This window comes from Ranitomeya variabilis, chromosome 3 (genome assembly GCF_051348905.1).
Source record: "Ranitomeya variabilis isolate aRanVar5 chromosome 3, aRanVar5.hap1, whole genome shotgun sequence".
Classification (NCBI taxonomy): Eukaryota; Metazoa; Chordata; class Amphibia; order Anura; family Dendrobatidae; genus Ranitomeya; species Ranitomeya variabilis.
In genome coordinates this window covers 614,829,028-614,841,763 of record NC_135234.1, presented here as the reverse complement: position 1 = coordinate 614,841,763, position 12,736 = coordinate 614,829,028, and the positions used below count along the sequence as shown (strand labels likewise).

At 40.8% G+C, this 12,736-nt stretch overlaps 1 protein-coding gene across 1 annotated transcript in view; it reads right to left on the bottom strand.

Annotated features, from left to right (window-relative positions):
- Window positions 1-2,638: 2,638 nt before the first annotated feature.
- Window positions 2,639-12,736, bottom strand: part of GTF2F2 (general transcription factor IIF subunit 2) — a 298,375-nt gene continuing 288,277 nt past the window's right edge. The window contains exon 9 of the mRNA XM_077297362.1: window positions 2,639-3,034. Within this exon, the coding sequence (XP_077153477.1) occupies window positions 2,915-3,034 (120 nt within the window). The 3' untranslated portion in view covers window positions 2,639-2,914. The remainder of the gene's footprint in view (window positions 3,035-12,736) is intronic.

The following is a 12,736-nucleotide window of genomic DNA, read 5'->3' as shown; positions in this document are numbered from 1 at the left end:
TTAATAACTCTTGTATAGAGCTACCCGAGCAGCTTAATTACACCCAATAAATGATCATCCCAAGAAGTTCAGATAAGATTTATGCAATGAATCTTACCACATAAAATGGTGATCATGAAGTGGTATCTGGCCAACAGGTAGCAAATGAGTTACGGTATATGGCTGAAAATCATTGCCAGCAAAGCCTGTATGTATTCTCATGGAGACTCTGTATATTCCAGACATCTCAGGTTCAGTTGTGCACTTTTTGATCATTTTATTACAGAGACACAAGTAGAAAGCAGTCAACTTACTAATATTGTTAATAACCATGACTAGACAAAGTTTTATTTCAAAATTGGGGCACTATTACCCCTAAATGTGCTTTTCTGGAACAGAATGATCATGGCACTACAAAAAGTTAATAGAATACATTCACATTAAAACACAATGGGTAGAAATATTCAGTTTTGTTCTTTTTAGGCTATGTGCACACGATGAGGATTTGCTGCGGATCCGCAGATTTTTCCGCGCAGAAACGCTGCAGACCTGCACTGTGATTTACAGTACCATGTAAATCAATGTAAAAAAAAAAAAAGCTGTGCAGATGGTGCGGAAAAATCAGTGCGGAATTGCTGCGGATTTAAAAGAAGTGCATGTCACTTTTGTGCGGATCTGCAGCGTTTCTGCACCCCTCCATGATAGAAATCCGCAGGGGTAAAAACTGCAGAAAATCCGCACAAAATCCGCAGCTACGGATTCTGCCAGGAGATGCGGATTTTGTGCAGAAAATTTTGCACCACATTTCCTACGTGTGCACATAGCCTAAGGCCATGTGCACATGTTGAGTATTTGGCAATTTTTTTTTGCCTCAGTATTTCTAAACTAAAACCAGGAGTGGAACAATCAGAGGAAACGTACACTATAAACACGTCACCACTTCTGCATTTATCACCCACTCCTGGCTTTCGCTTACAAATACTGAGGTAAAAAAAACTAATCAAATACTGAACTTGTGAACATGGCCTAAAAGCAAGTCTTGTAATACAAATAAGCCGTACATCTTAACACAGAAATTATTATTGTGAGCCCCATCGGGGACAGCGATGATAATGTGTGCAAAACTGTACAGCGCTGCGGAATATGTTAGCGCTATATAAAAATAAAGATTATTTATTATTAGATTATTAGAGTGTCATGGCCGAAAGTGTTGGCACCCTTAAAATTATTAAAGAAATTGAAATATTTCTCCCAGAAAATTATTGCAATGACACTTTTTGTTATACCCAGGTTTATTTCCTTTGTGTGTATTGGAATAACACACAAAACAGCAGAGAGAAAAAAGCAAATTGAACATAATTTCACATTAAACCCCCAAAATGGGCCGGACAAAGTTGTTGGTACCTTCAACTTAATATTTGGTTGTACACAGGCAGAGGCGTATCTGGGAGGGGGGCAGCTGGAGCATGTGCCCCGGGCGCAACCGGCAGGGGGGCTCAGTCGGGTCGCCTAATGTGGCGATCCACAGTGTCCATGGCGGCCGCATTCTGCCGCCCCCTGGCGGGATATAGCAACACATATGTGAGAGTCTTGTGACAATCAGGTCCTACACAAAATCTGAATTATATTTAGCAGATTTTTGTTTTGCTATAGCTCTAGGGAGCATTATTTGGAACTTCAAAGAATAAAATCAGTTTAATGCACTTTGTGACATATACTGTATGTGAGACACACCTCCAAAATACTAAATATGATTACACTTCCAGAGATGTTCACTCTGTACATGAAGGTTCGATAGTCTAGAAATTAGAAATAATCCAAGGTTTATTTATCATTTCCCATACATTAAAAAGAGGAAGTTTAAACATCAAGTATAAGTTATCACCATAATAAGCCACCAAGAGATGTACAGAGTCTGGTGAATATCGCATTAATGGTATCAAAATATATCATAAGACAATGATTCATTTACAGTTCCATGATTTAGTCATTGAATAAAGGCAAACGATGCTGAAACTGTACATCTTGTACCATGGTAAAGGTTCTATTCATTAAATGGCAGTGAACCGAGCTTCTGCTTTATAAAATAAAAAGGTAGAAAAAAGTATGGACAGAAATTGGTATTGTTGAGTATGAGGAGTGAAAAGTGGTGTGTACAGATAGCTAAGTGGATGTAGGAATAGGGTCCTGTGCTTTACTAGGTATGATGTGCCATGTTGTTCGCACACCTGTCCAAGAATAAGCGATACAGCACAAGGAATAATCATGTAGTCAAGATTATACCAGATATAACTTACTGTAGTGATATACACTGATATACCCATCCCTTGTAGATTGTGAGCCTTCGCGGGCCGGGAACCTCGCTCCTCCTGTACCAGTTGTGACTTGTATTGTTTAAGATTATTGTACTTGTTTTTATTATGTATACCCCTCTTCACATGTAAAGCTCCATGGAATAAATGGCGCTATAACAATAAATAATAATAATACACTCAGGCTGATGGGGCAGCATATGATAGATAGATAGATAGATAGATAGATAGATAGATAGATAGATAGATAGATAGATAGATAGATAGAGTATGGAAACGGGAATGGTTTCCGCATGTCTTGAATGCTTATAAAGACTAATAAAGGAAAAGATGCAAATGACACAACAGAGAATAAAACAAAATTTTTATTGCTGGGGGGGGAATGTTCTCATCCAAAATCAGATTTTAGAAAAATAGACAAAAAACACATCTGAAAGTAAGCAAACGCACAAAGGACTGTAGACAGCAGTCTTCTGCATACAAAGTGAGTGCGCCCAGGAGTATGGGGTTTCCCATACACTTCTCGTCTTTGCATCAAGCTGCTGATCATCCATAGAAATGGAAAAATAAAGGTTGTGATGTGTGTTCAGGTCCACGGCACCACAATCTTTTACAACACAGCGTTAGTCACTTTTATCTTCTCCTTGGTAATGTCTGTACTCCGGCTTCAGCTCCCAAGTGTTCTTGTGAGTTCCTTTTACGTTGTTAATGCAAATGTCTCGCAATATATCTTTCAGATAACTCTGAAGAAGAAACAAAAAGACATGTAAGCTGAAAAGTATCAAATGGGAATAGAAATGACCACACAGGCTACACAGCTGTACATTTCACAATGCGTCCTATCCAAGTGAGTAATTACTAACCGATATACAGGGGATCTTCTGAATTGTCTCAGAATGTCACTTTACGCTAGTTTATACAGTATATGTAATTGCCACCTTCCAAGTGGACAGAACTTAACCCCTTAGGCCAGTTTCACACATCAGTGGCTCCGGTACGTGTGGTGACAGTTTCCTCACGTACTGGAGACACTGGGAACTTTATTTCAACCGCAAAAAAATAAAAAAACAATGATTTTTCATTCCTTCTCTCCAGCGAACGCTGCTGGAGAGAAGAAATGAATGGCGGCTTCAGCACCCAAAGCAGGGGACAGCGCTTACTGTAGCGCTGTCTCCTGCATGGTCCATGTGGTACCCAGTCGCCACACGGCTGCCGCACGTGTGCCACGTGAGCACACGGACACGGACAACTCCGGTACCGGAGTTATCTGGACGTGTGAGACTGGCCTTAGTGATGGAGCCAATTTGCAGCTTAATGACCAAGCCAATTTTTACAATTCTGATCACTGTCACTTTATGAGGTTATAACTTGGGAATGCTTCAACGGATTCCACTGATTCTCAGAATGTTTTTTCATGACATATTGTACTTATTGTTTGTGGTAAAATTTCTTGAATATGTTTGTGGTAAAATTTCTTGAATATTACTTGCGTTTCTTTATGAAAAAACGGAAATATGGCAAAAAAATTTAAAATTTAGCAATTTTCAAACTTTGAACTTTTATGCTCTGAAATCAGAGAGATATGTCACACAAAATAGTTAATAAATAACATTTCCCACATGTCTACTTTAAATCAGCACAATTTTGGTAAAAAAAATTTATTTTGTTAGGAAGCTATAAGGGTTAAAAGTTGACCAGCGATTTCTCATTTTTACAACAAAATTTACAAAACCATTTTTTTTAGGGACCATCTCACATTTAAAGTCACTTTGAGGGGTGCATGACAGACAATACACAAAAGTGACACCATTCTAATACCTGCACCCCTCATGGTGCTCAAAACCACGTTCAATAAGTTTATTAACCCTTTACGTGCTTCACAGGAACTGAAGCAATGTGGAAGGAAAAAAATTAACATTTAACTTTTTTTTTTTTTTTTTTTTTTTTTTTTTTTTACAAACATTTTACTTTAGAACCGATTTTTTTTATTTTCACAAGGTAAATAGAGAAAATGAACCACAAAATTTGTTGCGCAATTTCTCCTGAATACGCCAATACCCCATTTGTGGGGGTAAACCACAGTTTGGGTGCAGAGCAGAGCTCGGAAGGGAAGGAGCGCCGTTTGACTTTTTCAATGCAGAATTAGCTGGAATCGACATCGGATGCCATGTCTCGTTTGGAGAGCCCCTGATGTGCCTAAACAGTGGAAACCCCCCAGTGGACACCATTTTGGAAACTAGACCCCTTAAGGAACTTATCTAGATGTGTGGTGAGCACTTTGAACCCCCAAGTGCTTCACAGAAGTTTATAATGTAAAGCCGTAAAAATAAAAATTCGTATTTTTTCAACAAAAAATATTTTTTCTCCCCTAAATTTATATTTTCACAAGTGTAACCGGAGAAATTAGACCACCGAAGTTGTTGTGTAATTTGTCCTGAGTACGCCGATACCCCATATGTGGGGGTAAACCACTGTTTGGGTGCATGGCAGAGCTCGGAAGGGAAGGAGCACCGTTTTGGAATGCAGACTTTGATAGAATTGTCTGTGGGCGTCATGTTGCATTTGCAGAGCCCCTGATGTGCCTAAACAGTAGAAACCCCCCACTGACCCCATTCTGGAAACTAGACCCCCCCAAGGAACTTATCTAGATGAGTTGTGTGAACTTTGAACCCCCATGTGTTTCACTAAAGTTTATAACACAGAGCCGTGAAAATACAAAATCATCTTTTTCCCACAAAAGTTATTTTTTAGCCTGCAATTTTTTATTTTCTCAAGGGTAACAGGAGAAATTGGACCGCAAAAGTTGTTGTCCAATTTGTCCCGAGTATGCTGGTACCCCATAAGTGGGAGAAAACTACTGTTTGGGCACACGTCAAGGCTAGAAAGGGAAGTAGTGATATTTTGGAATGCAGACTTTGATGGAATGGTGTGCGGGCGTCATGTTGTGTTTGGAGAGCCCTTGATGTGCCTAAACAGTAGAAACCCCCCACAAGTGACCTCATTTTGGAAACTAGACCCCACCTAGGAGCTTATCTAGATGTGTGGTGAGCACTTTGAACGCCCAAAGTGCTTCACAGAAGTTTATAACGCAGAGCCGTAAAAATAAACAAAATATTTTTTCCCACAAAAATTATTTTTTAGCCCCCAATTTTTTATTTTCCCAAGGATAACAGGAGAAAATTGGATCCCAAAAGTTGTCCATTTTGTCCTAAGTAAGCTGATGCCCAATATGTGGGGGTAAACCACTGTTTGGACGCATGGCAGAGCTCAGAAGAGAGGGAACACTATTTGACTTTTTTAACGCAAAATTGGCTGGAATCAATAGTTCCAATACGCTCCAGGAGGCAAATATCACTCCATTCCTCCCGAGTCTCTCCATATGGCTAAGTAGTACTGTACCGCCACAAATGGGGTATTGCCACATTCAGGAGAAATTGGGGAACAAATTTTGGTGCCATTTACCCATTTCTTGTGTGAAAATGTAAAATCTAGGGCTAAAACAAAATTTTTTTTTTTCTTCACTGCCCAATAGTATAAAATTCTGTGACACACCCGCAGTGTCAATATAATCACTGCACCCCTATAGGAATTCATTGAGAGGTGTAGTTTGTAAAATGGGGTCACTTATGGGGAGCTCTGCTGTTCTGGCACCTCATGGGCTCTCCCACTGGGTCATGGCACCTGCAAACCATAACAGGAAAATATGGCGCTCCTTGACTTCTTAGCTTTGCACTGCGCCTCAAAAATATTTCCCGATTACATGTAGGGTATTGGCGCACTCAGAAAAAAATGGACCTCAATTTGTTGTTAAAAAAATTGTTATTAGCCCTTAGAAAAGTTAAAAACTTGGGGCTAAAAACATTTTAGTGGTAAAAATGTAATTTATTCTTTCTTCACCGCTCAGTGGTACAAAATTCTGTGAGGCACATGTGTTCACTGCACCCCTAGATGAATTTATTGGGGAGTGTTGTTTGTAAAATGAGTTCACATATAGGGGGGTTTCAGTTGTTCTGGCACCTCAGGGGCTCTGCCAATGTGACATGGCACCCTCAAACCATTCCAGCAAAACCTGAACTCCAATATTGGGCCTCTTTCCTTCTGAGCTTTGCACTGTGCCTCAAAAGTAGTATTACTCCACATATGGGGTATCGGTGTACTCAGGAGAAATTGCACTATAAATTGTATGGTGCAATTTCTCCTGTTACCCTTATGAAAATGCAAAATGTGTGGCTAAAATGTCATTTTTGTGAGAAAAATTTGATTTTATTATTTTCAAGGCTCAACGTTATAAACTTCTGTGAAGAACCTGGGGGTCAAGGTGCTCACCATGCATCTAAATACATTCCTTGACGCGTCTAGTTTCCAAAATGGGGTCATTTGTGGGTGGTCTCCACTGTTTAGGCACATCAGAGGCTCTCCAAATGGGATAGGACATCCGCTAATGATTCCAGGAATTTTTACTTTCAAAAAGTCAAATGACACTCCTTCCCTTCTGAGCCCTAATTTGATTATTTATTTTTACGGCTCAACGTTATAAACTTCTGTGAAGTACCTGAGAGTTCAGTGTGCTCTCCACACATCTAGATCAGTTCCTTGAGGGGTCTATCTTCCAAAATGGTGTCACTTGTGTGGGATTTTCACTGTTTAGGCTCTCCAAACGCGACATAGCATCCGTCAATTGTTCCAGCAAATTTTGCATTCAAAAAGTTAAATGGCGCTCCTCTTCTGAGCTCTGCCATGCAACTAAACAGTAGTTTTCTCCCTCATATGGGGTATCGGCATGTTCAGGAAAAATTACACAACAAATTTTGGGTCCATTTTTCCTGTTACCCTTGTCAAAATAAAAAGAATTGGATGTGAAGTAAAACTTTACACGTTTATTGATTTTTTTCAAAAAATTCATCTGAAGCACCTAAAGGGTTAATAAACTTATTGAATGTGGTTTTGAGCACCTTGAGGGGTGCAGTTTTTAGAATGGTGTCACTTTTGGGTGACTGCTATCATACAAACCCCTCAAAATGACTTCAAGTGTGATGTGGTCTCTATAAAAAACGGTGTTGTAAATTTTGCTGCAAAAATGAAAAATCGCTGATCAACTTTTAACCCTTATAACTTCCTAACGAGAAAAATTGGTTCCAAAAGTGTGCTGATGTAAAGGAGACATATGGGAAATGTCATTTATTTACTATTTTGCATGACATATCTCTGATTTAAGGGCATGAAAAGTTGGAATTTTGCAAACAATTCCAAATTTTTCCAAAATTTCCATTTTTTTCCCACAAATAAACGCAAGTCATACCGAAGAAATGTTACGACTATCATGAAGTACAATATGTCACGAGACAACAGTCTCCGAATCACCGGGATCAGCTGAAGCGTTCCAGAGTTATAACCTCATAAAGGGACAGTGGTCAGAATTGTAAAAATTGGCCTTGGCATTAATGTGCAAACCACCCTCGAGGGTAAAGGGGTTAAAGTATATGCTCTCATGTTTCAAGGAATAAAATTCCGGGCTACAGTCGTGCAGGGAGGCTGAGTCATGAGCCCGCAGTTTGGGGATCAGGAATAACCCGACAAGTTCCCTTTAATACACAGGAAGACCGAGACCTTCCTCCCAGAGGAGGACATGCGAGGTTTAGATAACAGGACGTACATTCTTCATGCCAATACACATGATGCAATTCATTTCCAATCATCTGCAACACGTAATGTCCATGTATGCTATTGTACTTGTCTAGACTTCTTTCACAAAAGGAGTGTGAATAATACTGGCAGCTTTTTATATAAGCCAAGAAAATAAGTTTCCCTGCATTGCTAATAAGGCATTTGTACTTTCATACTATATGCTAAATAGTTATAAATCTTTAGAGCATGTTATATATAAGCTGTTCTTCACTTATCTGAAAGATTTTTTTTTTGTTTTATATCCCAACGTGCTATTTGGTAAATTTTGCTTTAGCAGGACTTTATCTAAACCTGCAGCCACTAGTTATTTCCTCTGTGAATATTGATTTGATCCCAAAATATAAAGTGTACAACCTAAACTCAACCAGCAGATGGCAGCAAATCCTAACACTTTTCTAGTTCCGCCAATTGCTCACTTTTACTATCTATCCAAACATTGGCGTGCTCACCATATCTCACAATGCAAGCAGAATACAATATAATGTATACAATAGATTTATTACAGCTGATGAGGCTGATATATTTACTCTGAAAATCCATGTCAGAATTGCTGTTGTAATCCTCATACTAAGATGATCGCTTTATGCGTCCAAATATAGAATGAAACAGTGCATGAGTCTCAAAACCCGATGTTTCCTTTCTGATGTAGGAAAGACAACAAAGCATCTTAAATTAGAGGAGTTAAAATAAAAATTTTTGTCTTTTCAAAGCAATTGACACCAGAATTCTTGTGAAATTGTTTTGATGAATCGGGGTGAAAGTCTATTCAGCTTCCACCCACCCATTCTGACAGGTGCAGCTTGTACTGAGCAGTGTGAGATCTCAGCAGCAGGAGACACAATGAGGAGCTGTCAATCAGGCTAGGAGTTACATTTTTATAAAGGATTATACAGCCATCCCAACATGGATTTTCAAATAAAAACCAGCCCCCTCATCAGGTCTATGAGATCTATTTAGTAATGTATTCGTTTTGTACTGTGAAATCGTGTGACAGATCCACTTTAAGGTACGGTATGTGTCCTCCTCTGCACATAGTTTCACAGTTGCAACATCTATTCACGATTTTGCAGACTAATGCAAACTTTGCTGGTTTATAGAAATTGTCCTTTACACATAACAGCCCTCCTAGATGGTAAGGATCGCTCACATCTGTTGCACATGTGACCTGTATTACAAGATCCACTGCGGAAAGCCGGGGTTTAATGTTACAGATTGGCAGCAGATCTGCATGACCGTTAGCCCTATTGGGATCTCATGGAGTTAAATGCCGTTTCCCTGTGCAGTATATCATCATACTTTATAATATTGCAGATTTTTTGTGCAGCACAGCCAAAATATACATGCCAAGAATTTCCGTAGCATGTGAACAGGTTTGTGGAAACCAGATTTACATGCAGGAGACGCACACTGTCTTCAGAATCTGCTCTGAAATCCTTCTCAAATCCCCTGCAAACAAACTGGAAGGGTAGAAATACAAAGCACAGAGAAGGGTAGAAATATAAGGAGCACGCCTAAGGCCTGTGTTGCACATGTGTGTTCTATAGTCTTTTTCCATGAATTTGTAATGTACCCATTCTAACCTAAGGGACTATTGACGTCTGTTTTTCAAGGACCTTGTGTCCATTGAAAGTCATGGAGACAGGTCCGTTTTTTTCAGGCATCACAGATGAATAAGGCCAATACAAGTCTATAGGTCTGTGTAAAACACATACAGCACAGGGATGGTATCCGTGTGTCGTCAGAGTGCTGTCTGCGTTTAACATTGCTAAGTAAAGGAGAAGCTTTGTAATTCATTTATCTATCCGTGAAAAACACTGATGGCACTCTAAGGCTATGTTCACACACTGGCATGTTTTCTGCAGGCAAAACCCGCTCTCTTGGCGGTAAAGAAGCTGCTTACAAAAAGCAGGTTTTGCTAAAGTTTAAGTGCCCCACCCAAAAATCATGATGCAACCTCCTTCGGATACGTGCCCACGATAAGGAACTGCCGCGGGTTTGACGCTGTGTACTAATGCAACGTCAAACCTGCAGTGTCGAGATGTTACAGCATAGTGGATGGGATTTCTAGAAATACCATGTGCACTATGCGTGCACAGGTGTCCACAGATCACCCACGGACACAGATGCGGCACGTCCTTCCAGACCTCAGCATGCGAGTCTCCTCAAGAGAAATGGCACCAATAGAATGTATTGAACGCGGTGATTCAGCGTCCAAAACAGTAATCGCATGCGGATTCACCTGTGTTCAATGGACGGCAGCAAACATATTCTGCCCCCAAAAGCGCGGCTACTTCCAGATCATGGGAACATTTCCTTACGGTTTTTGCACCAAAAACACAGCAAAACCTGATAACTGCCTTTTTGCACTTTCTCATGGGTAAAAAATGCTGGAAGAAGTGACATGCTACAGTTTTGGTAAGTCAAGTGGGTGTGATTACATACTTTTCTCTGATTGCGCGGACTTCTCTCTGTAAGATGCCGTCCAACCATAAGCAGGTAGCAACAGTCAGCAAAATGGCCCCTCCACCCTCATAGTTTAGAGGAGGCTTCTCAGTATGTAAGTTGTAATGATACAGCCCTGATCTCTTGATTTAACCTTCTGCATCATTAAAAGGTGCTGGGAGTAGAGCACGGGACCTTCCAGATAAGATCCCAGTGGGAGAATGGCAGTACAACTTAAGGTACCTTCACACGAAACGACATCGCTAGCGATCCGTGACGTTGCAGTGTCCTGGCTAGCAATATCGTTTCGTTTGACACGCAGCAGCGATCAGGATCCTGCTGTGATGTCGCTGGTCGCTGAATAAAGTCCAGAACTTTATTTGGTCGTCCGATCGCTGTGTATCGTTGTGTTTGAAAGCAAAAGCAACGATACCAGCGATGTTTTACACTGGTAACCAGGGTAAACATCGGGTTACCAAGCGCAGGGCCGCGCTTAGTAACCCGATGTTTACCCTGGTTACCAGCGTAAAAGTAAAAAAAACAAACAGTACATGCTCACCGGCGCGTCCCCCAGCGTCTGCTTCCTGACACTTACTGAGCGCCGTCCCTAAAGTGAACATCGGGTTACTAAGCGCGGCCCTGCGCTTAGCAACCCGATGTTTACCCTGGTTACCCGGGGACCTCGGCATCGTTGGTCGCTGGAGAGCGGTCTGTGTGACAGCTCTCCAGCGATCAAACAGCGACGCTGCAGCGATCGGCATTGTTGTCGCTATCGCTGCAGCGTCGCTTCGTGTGAAGGTACCTTTAGTTTAGCTGTGTCACATTAAAAACCCTTCTATCAGCTTCTTTCTCTCCTATCACCGTCACCTCTGTTGTACTCCCCCTCCCACGCACTGCTTGTTAAGAGATGTACCAATATCTTTGTGCTCAACTTCTAATTACCCTACTGTGAGATCAGTAGCCCAGAACAGGCTGCTCCTGTGTGAGATGTGCTGACAGCTCTGTCCTCGCTGTGTAGAGATTACAACAGACATAAGTGTTATTACATCTCACACACTGAGAAACCTGCTCTAAGATATTGTGGGGGCGTGTTCTTTTTCTCCGGAGTGTTGCTGCCTGCTTATGACTGGACAATGTCATACATGAGGAAGAAGTGCATGCCCACAGAGAAAACTATCTGATCACACCAACTAGAACTTTAAGGAGTTGCCCCACAAAGTACATTGTAATCAATTGAGCTTGGCATAACAATAAGTTTCAGAGGTAATCTTATAAATCTGCTTCTGCTATATACTGTTATTTGCAGTGTCCAACCATGCACGGCTGCTCCAGAATCAGCTACAATCCAGAGCAAGGATTAATATCCCAGACAAATCACAGAGGGTATGACGGACAGAGCGGCGGCCACACGCAGAAGCCAACTGCACAGAGAAAGCTTTGTCCACTGGTTTCTATAGATGTGCTGTATGGCTAATAGAGAAAGATAAAGGGTTCCGAAAAAAGAAAGTTTGCACAGCTAAAAAAAAAATCACAATATCACAATGCCATGTGCACATTTAGAATATCCCGAATTTCCCTCAGTTGTTCCATTTTCTTTGGCTGACGAACAGGTCCAAAGGGTTTGGGCGAGAATATAAAAACAAAGCTTTGAGAGAATGTTAAACCCAATGACAATGGAGAGACCAATCTTGATTTTTTGTTATGAAGCTCAACAAGTGCAACGTTTAAGCTTTCTATTTTACTCAAGTCTTTCTTTGCATGGTCGGATATGAATGTCATAACTAATAAGTTACGTTGGGCAGTCTGATGTCCGATCTGACCTGAGGAACGGCTAGTTTGCAGCGCTTTACAGACATGATCATCGCTGTCTCCATTGGGGCTCACAATCTAAATTCCCTATCAGTATGTCTTTGGTGTGTGGGAGGAAAACGGAGTACCCGGAGGAAACCCACGTGAACATACAAACTCCTGTCAGATGTTGTGCTTGGTGGGATTTTAACTCAACACTACAAAGCAACAGTGCTAACCACTGAGCCACCCTGCTCCAGGTTTCCTATTATTTCAGTTTCCTACTACACCCCAAACATGTATCTGAGAGGGGGAATTTAGATTGCATGCAGCGACTGATGAGAGACTAAATTCTGCGAACAGGGCCATGGACCATACAAACATATATAAAGACTAATTAATGAATTGCTAAAATTGAATACAATTCGCAACATTGTGAAATAAAAAAAAAATCAAAGAAAACCATCATCTTCAAGCAAATGTGAAAACCCCAACAATACATTTCACGTGCACACGCCGACATCTCGTGA